General features: G+C 39.5%; 2 protein-coding genes across 2 annotated transcripts; both read left to right on the top strand.

The window, feature by feature from the left end:
• Positions 1 to 4,183: 4,183 nt before the first annotated feature.
• On the top strand, positions 4,184 to 5,029 carry LOC109206329. Its single transcript, XM_019369150.1, has one exon. It carries the CDS (start codon positions 4,184 to 4,186, stop codon positions 5,027 to 5,029), a length of 846 nt encoding a protein of 281 aa, XP_019224695.1.
• A 1,082-nt stretch (positions 5,030 to 6,111) lies between these two features.
• Positions 6,112 to 8,090, top strand: LOC109206328. Its single transcript, XM_019369149.1, has 2 exons — positions 6,112 to 7,209; positions 7,359 to 8,090. Exons 1-2 carry the CDS (start codon positions 6,112 to 6,114, stop codon positions 8,088 to 8,090), a joined length of 1,830 nt encoding a protein of 609 aa, XP_019224694.1.
• The last annotated feature ends 102 nt before the right edge of the window (positions 8,091 to 8,192 follow it).

Below are 8,192 nucleotides of genomic sequence, written 5' to 3'. Positions count from 1 at the left end.
ACAATACTAAAAGTCATAACCAACAATGAAAAAAAATAGGAAGAGGAAGGAAAAAACTCGTAGAAGAATTCTCCGCCTTGCTCCCAATGTGTTCTTGCCTCCAAGGGTGTTGTCTAACCCTAAAGTAGTGTCTCTCCGCCTCCTTAGGTCTAATTTGTGTTCAAAATATGTCCTCCTTTTGTTCTTGGCCGGCCTCCTTTGTTTAATATAGGGTTTAGGACTTAAAATCCCATGTTTTGCACTTTAGTCCCTGAAATTTTCGCTTCCTGCCGCGGTTTTGCCGCGGTCGCGGTGGAACCGCGGCCAAACATGCCCTCTGATTCTTCAATTGTCCGCGACCATCTTCTACCGCGGTTCTGCCGCGGTCGCGGCAAAACCGCGGTTTTTCACCCTGTTCCGTTTGAAATTTGGTAAAACGTAAAACATGAAAGTTGTAGCCCTTTGGGTTAGCTTTTCAACCATATATTGTGGAGCCCAAATGGAGCTCTGAGAAAAAAGCTATGTCTATTTTACTAGACAGTGCGCAATATGCCTCCTCAAGTCTTCGTTCGTACTTAATTATCAAATTTGACCTCCGAACACGATCCCGGCTTAATTCCTTGAGCTTTTACTCAGACTTCAAAGCTTCAAATCACTTAAATTCATTTCATAACATCTATATAGCTCGGAATCACACCTACAAGGCATAAAACACACAATTAGTGCAAAACACTAGCGATTAAAGCGCAAACTCAATTAAAGTGCAGTAAATTAGAGTGTAATGAGCGACTAAAATATGCAATTATAGCCTGTCATCACTAATCCTGTTGTGGAAATAATCAACTGGTTGTATATAGAAGTCCCCAACCTTGCATATGAAAAAATAACAAGAAATAGATCAGGAACAAAAACTATACTAAAACATTTTATAAAAATATATAAATAAGTATAGCAGAACTTGTATAAAGATGTATAAACAGTTGTATAACTTTGTATAAAATTGTATAAGCATGTATAAATTACTAGCAACACAGGGAATACCTTCAACTGAGCTTTTCTCTCATTCAATTTGGAGCGAATAGCAAACCTTTGTTCTTTCGATAAGGAATCAAGGCCACTATCACCATCATCCTTGATCTTTCCCCTTTTCGGTTTAACATTGCGGCCTACATCATCTTCGTTAACCAAATCAACTTTCAGCTTTTCTTTTAATTTTTGAGGTCTCCTACATTTCTTACTCCGTATTCTAACAATGTTAAGCGGAGTAGGAGTATTACTTGTTTGCGACCGAGTCACTCGAGTGCTCCCTTGTTGCAACTTTTTTGGAGGAGGAGGAGACTCAAAATCATTATCATCGGGATCATGGACATGCGTTTTCGCTTCAGAAGAAGGTGGTGAGGGCAAGTCACTCGATGATTTAACTGGAGTGGGAGTATTTCTCGTTTGCGAACGAGTCATCCGACTGCTCTCTTGTTGCGAATTTTTAGGAGGAGCAGGAGACTCAAAATCATCACAATGTGGCGCCTGGACATTTACATTAGATTCAGAATCAGGGCTTGAGGGCAACTCCCTCAATCTTTTCGCATAATCTAACTTAATGCCTTTTCCAGCAACCTTCATTTTGCTTTTAGAAGCAACTACTTTTGAGCGCATTTTCTAATAAACCAAACAACCAAAGCTTTAACAAAATTGAAGACAACTGAAGGAAAACACAAAAATTAAACTGTAACAAAACTCAAAGGTTAACCAAAACTAAAGGCCATGAACACGAAGCAGAGGCCAATTTTCTCAAATTGTAACAAAAATCAAAAAATAAAAAATTCTACCCTAAAAGTCGAAATAACAGAGCATGCAAACTAAAACATCAAGTTTTTTAATCCTAGAACGAAGATAGATGGAACACAAAATCAAACGAAAAACACACCAACATTGTAAGAAAATAGGCATAATCAGAAAAAGCAAAAAAATGAAAAATAAAACAAAATTCAAAACCAAAACTGTGGTAAAAGCATAGAATGAAACGGAAATTACCTGAAATTAAGATTATAAGCTCGAAAATTAGTTGAACCCAACAATGGAGGTCGGTTATCGTCTGAAAAAGCCTGAGAAAGAGAGTCTGAGAAAAACGTGAGGAAGAGAGAGAAAGAGAAACAAAGAAATTGAAATTTAAAATATTAAAACGGTTATTTTGAGTTGTGGGCTACCGGGTGTAAANAATAGTTATTTCTAAATATTAGAGAATTAATTAAATAATTGTTTAATTAAATGACTATTCCTAATATTAGAAAAATAGTCAAATGACTATCTTACCATTGTGAACTGTATTTTAAAATTTTAGTATAAAAAGGTAAGAAAGAACTAATAATATTTCACTAAGTACATTCGTGTTTAAAATATAATATAGATTATTGGTTTATACGGTCCTTAAATTTAGATTATTATTATTCTAATAAAGAAAGATTTAGTAAACAAAATTTTATGTTTTTCTATAGNCTTTTAGTTGGTAACAACAACTCTTCGATGCCAAAAACTTAGTAGCTTATTATGTACAATGCCATTATGATTTATATGATTTATTCTCATAAAATAAAAATTTAAACAAAATATAAACATGTAAAGTTCAAGCTAGGCAATTTTGAATTACTCCCAGTAGAAAGGAAATTTGAAAACATTAAGTTACGGTAATGATCCGCCTCTTTTATTCCCTGATCCCCTTAACATTACAAATGGTATAGTTATAGTTGTATCATAATTAATGCGATCAATTTATATAAGGTAAAATCTTCATATAAATAAAAATTTAGTTGATTTAAAAGACCTAAATATTTGGAAGATAATTAAATGACCATTTTATACAATGTAAAATTTATTTTTAAAGGGTAAAAAAGGCGAACAACATTTCGCTAAGGACATTCGTGCTTTTAATATAGTATAGATATAGATAAGGTTAATGAGATGAATATTGTTCAAAATCTGAGGCAATAGTTTATTAATTATGTAGGATTCTAACACCTCCCATTGACTAGAGTTTGAAGCATAGTTAATAATTTAAAGGTGTTAATCGGACCGGGCCACTAAAAACCTATTTCGGCCCGGCCCGATAAGGGGTGGGACGGGTTGATTAGGGTAAGGGGTAGTGCCGGACGGGGTCGGGCCATTTTTGGATACCGGTGCACCGGAACCTGGCTAGCCCGGTAATCCATTCAAGGGTTTTAACCGTGTTCCAGCCCGGACCAGCCTAAAATAGCACCCCCGCCCCCCCTACCCTACCCCTAATAATTGATAAATTATAATTTTAGTCTTTTAAAAACTATAAATAGCCCCCATCCCCCTCTTTATTTTTTCTCACAACTTGCTCTCTTCTTCTACTATAATTCTGAAAAACTATAAATATCCTCTTGATTATTGAATTGCTTATTGCCCTCAAGTTCTCAATTAATTATTATTTCAAGTTTTATTAATAACTTACGGTAGACATTATAAAATTATAATTATCAAGTGAAGTGTGGTTACCATTTTTGTTAGGTTCGAGTTCAATCATGCCCCGTGCTTCTAGAGTGCGCTCACATGTTTGGGAACACTTTGAAGTGGTAGAAGAAAACGAAGAAGTTCGCAAAGCAGAGTGCAAGAATTGTGATCGAGTATTTAATGTTTATCGAAAGTGGGAGGGCACATATGGTTTAAAGAAGCATATCAAGGATTGTCTTGAGCGTCCTCCAGAAACCGTATTTAAGTTGATTTGAGATAATTTAGGTTATTTTGAATTTATTAGACTTATTTAAGCTTAATGTGTTAAATTTATTAGACAATTTGCTCTGTTGACATTTGATAGTAATGAACACTAAAATTTTAATTGTTGTAAACTTTTAATTTGCAAGTTCAAAAATAAAAATATCAAAATAGTTGCAAGTTAATTTGAAGTATTACAATGCAATGAAAATATGAAATGAAAGCCTTTTTGATCCTTACACATTGGTCTTCTTAAATAATTTTTATGTAGCCACTTAATTTCAATTTTCAAATTTTAAAATTCAAATTTAAACTTTAAAGTTAAAAAGTTTAATTGTCTTACAACGCTTATTTTACTTATTTATTTAAAAATTTTCAAACACTTATCTCTCTCTACAAACTCTTGTGTGCTTTCATGGAACCACCATTGATCAAACCCCCCCTCCCACCGGAACCATCGGATAAACAAATCCAAATGGAGATAGAATTTCCTCACCAGACCTATAAGGAAATGCTCTTGGATAAGCAAGAAAGCAACCTAGCTAACTACTATGACATGGAACACCAATCAATCCCGCAAGGGATTAAGGGAAAACACATTGAAGGATCCATTCCCCTATCACCAGAAGATAAGGAAAGACTATACAAGCCATGGAAATTCTCAGTAATCATCAAGGTCTTCAAAAGAAAGATGCCTCATCATATGCTACGCTCCAAACTAATTGACCTATGGAAGCCATCCGAACAGTTAATCTTTATTGACCTAGGATGGGACTTGTTCATAGTGAAATTCAGCTTAGAGGAAAGCATGGTGAAAGCACTACATCTTGTCCCATGGTTTGTATCTGGCCATTTTCTGTCCGTTCGTAAATGGGAACCAAAATTTGTTCCACAGGAAGCCACTCTTACTACCACTGCCATCTGGATAAGATTACCCCAACTACGAACGGAATTCTATGACACAGTCATCCTGGAGAAAGTTGGGAGGAAACTAGGTAAACTACTGAAGATAGATCAATGTACTTCTTCCACGCTAAGGGGGAGATATGCACGCATCTGCATCCAAGTTCCACTTGAATCACTAGTGGAAACATCAGTGATCATTGGAGACCACAGGCAGTCAGTAATTTACGAAGGTGATGGAACTTTATGCACCAGTTGTGGTAGGATATGCCACACGCCCCTAAGATGTTCATACAATCAACGTCCAGCCACAACAGCCAACGCATCACAAGAACACCACCCAACGGACCTCCCACCGGAGGAGAGCCAATGGAAGACTGTCACATTCCCAAGAAGACGCAAACAGGGACAACAATAAACAACTCTAAACGCAGAAGGCCAATTGCTGAAACCACAACAAAATACACAAGCGGAGGAGGTCCAGGTAAACATGTTTGATGCCATTTCAGGTAAGTTCCTCCAAACCAAATCTTTTAATTACAATGTTAAAAAATAAGTAAACAATATTCAAAAAAAATCAAAAATGCAACAAGGCCCAATAATAAAACCCACCAATGATCCAAAATTGACAAGACACGTACCTAACCCAAGTCCAATAGAGCAACCCACCACGGGCTCTAAAAGAAAAGCGGGGTCAAACTCAGACGACCCCACCAACCCAAACCACCAGCCCTGCTCCCAAGTGGGATCAAGCCCATTTCCTGAAGCCTCAATCATCACCTTAGGCAATGTGCCCAATGGGGCCGATCCCATGCAATCAAAAACACATGAACCATTAGGCTCCACCGGTAACGTACAACCTAACCCAAAGGTCAAAGCCTACGCTTCCCCTACCACAGCTACTGCTACCTTCTCTAATGGAGAAAATCCAAGCGGCAGATATGGCAATCGAGTGCCCTGTCTGCAACCTCCTCCCTCTTCAACCGAAAAGACCTCAAAGGTCACCTCTGTTACATCCCCAATTAATGAGCAGCCAAATCCCCTAATCCCAAAACAAGGCAACCCTTCCACTATCCAAGATGTGATATTAGGAAGCGTTATGATGGGAAATCAGTCGATTAAACCCACTTCACTCTTTTCCCAAAATAGCAAAAGCTAAGAAACACAAAAATGGCAAAAGACCCGACCCAAACCACCATCTCCACCCACCCATTACCACCGGACCACCAACCAGCCTCCTGATTGGAGGTTGCCTTACAGGGGCAAGGCCTCTCATATGATTTCACTCTCGACAATAAGAGAATCACATTGATAGTGCAGAACCCGGCGCATCTTGCAAGAGTGACAGTGGAAGCCCTCAACAAAGCTTTGACAGCATTTGGCCCGCTCCTATGGCAGTCGATGGCCAACAGCGACAGCCCAGCCCCAATTATAGACCCACAAGCCCTAAACAATGACATACTCTAGAGTTTCCAATCTCTCCCTTTCTTCCCGGATCTGATGAAGGAGGACCTAGCAGCGGAACCAGTTTTCACTCAAATCAACATCCCACCAAACCACATGACCCCGAATCCAAAGAAAACAACTTCCTTACCACCACTACAGAACATCCATCGAGGAATCACCACAACACTGGAGATTCTCAAGAAGAAAGATGCTATAGAGGAACTGGAGAAGAACTACCCATCATCAAGAACAAACTCGATAATGCTAGACTCCGTGAGTTCGATCGAGTTCAGCACAGAAGTGAGCGAAGTAATAGTGGTCTTGTGCCCCAGAACGATGTCCAAATGTGGAATGAGCTTAGTCTCAGCCCAAACACAAGGTTCGCTGAAGCCACTATTGAACTTAACCCCTATCCTGAGTCTGAAAAGGAAGTCTCCACCCCCTCTAGTGCCCATCCTGCCAGGCCCATCGAGCCTTCACGAGGGATCTCACCTACCACCCACATCTCCAATGATGAACTACATTATATGGAATGTTAGGGGGGGTAATGGTGCCGAATTCAAAAGGCACTGCCTTGAAATGGTTAAGATGTATAGGCCGACAATGCTAGTTCTGTTAGAAACCAAGATGGCTGACCACCAGGCACTGGCCAAAACCCTGGACTTTGATATGATCATTCAATCTCCAGCGGTGGGGTCTTCTAGGGGCATTGTGTTCATGTGGAAGGAGGACCTGGTAGCTGTGGAGGAAGTGGCCACTACCTCCCAAGGAATCCACGCAATGGTGAAGGTAAGACCTGACCAACCTCCCTGGTTTTTCTCTGCTATTTATGCAAGTAACATTCTCTCTGAAAGAAAACTCCTATGGGAGCAGCTAACAACCATAGCTAGAACCACCAGTGAAAACTGGTTCATTGGTGGAGACTTCAATGAAGTCTTGAAAGCTAGGGATAAGTTTGGGGGAAACCCTATAAACCTTAGCCGTAGTAACCAATTCTGGAATTGCATAAATAAGTATAATCTCATTGACCTGGGATACAAAGGTAGCAAATACACATGGACCAACAAAAGATATTCCAACTGTAATACTCTAATTCTGGAAAGGATTGATAGGTGTTTTGCTAACGAAGGCTGGATTAAACAGTACCCTGAGGCAAGTGTACAACACCTTCCTAGGACCCACTCAGACCACTGTCCCTTAAAAATCCAAATGGTAGGGCCCTTAGTAATAAACCAACCAGGCCCCTCCGATTTGAAACTATGTGGGTTAGTCACCTCTCTTTCCCCAATATCATCAACCAGGCCTTCAAGGACCAGCCCACCCTCCTTCAATCCATTGATGAATTCAAAAAACTGGCAACCAAATGGAACAAGGAGGTCTTTGGTAACATTTTCCACCAAAAAAACAGACTCCTAGCCAGGATCAGTGGCATCCAAAGGTCAGCTAGCTACCAATTCAGTAGCTTCCTGCAAAACCTTGAGTCTGAGCTAAACAATGAGCTGAACCTCATTCTCAAAAATGAGGAAGACTTCTGGAAGCTGAAATCCAGGATCAACTGGCTCAATGATGGAGATGCCAGCACAAGGTTCTTCCACACTTCTACCCTAAATAGAAGGAGGAGAAACAGGATCCTCTCCCTCAAAGAGGACAATGGTAACTGGATCACTGATCAAAAAGAGATCCAGTCCACCATTGTTGATTTCTTCACTAAGCTCTACACGACCTCCCACTTTGAAGTCCCTTGGGCAACCACTAATCACTCCACCATGGATCCTACACTGCTCCAAAGCCACAAGGCCTTCATGGACATGCCCCTCCAAATGTCTGAAATAAAGAAGGTTGTCTTCTCCAATAAACCTTTCAAATCACCTGGCCCTGATGGCCTCCACCCCTTCTTATACAAAAAATACTGGGACGTTGTGGGGGAATCTGTCTCACAATTCTGCATGAAATGCTTCAACACTTGTTCCATGGACAGCACCATGAACCAAACCCTTTTATGTCTAATTCCAAAATTTCCCCAAGCTTGCTGAAAAACATCAGACCCATTGGTCTTTGTAACACAATTTATAAAATAGTCACCAAGATCATTGTGAATAGGATAAAACCCATTATGACTCACATCATAGGCCTAA

The sequence above is a fragment of the Nicotiana attenuata genome, unplaced genomic scaffold (assembly GCF_001879085.1).
Source record: "Nicotiana attenuata strain UT unplaced genomic scaffold, NIATTr2, whole genome shotgun sequence".
Taxonomy (NCBI): Eukaryota; Viridiplantae; Streptophyta; class Magnoliopsida; order Solanales; family Solanaceae; genus Nicotiana; species Nicotiana attenuata.
The sequence above is the reverse complement of the archived record's forward strand: the minus strand, read 5'-3'. Positions and strand labels throughout refer to the sequence as shown.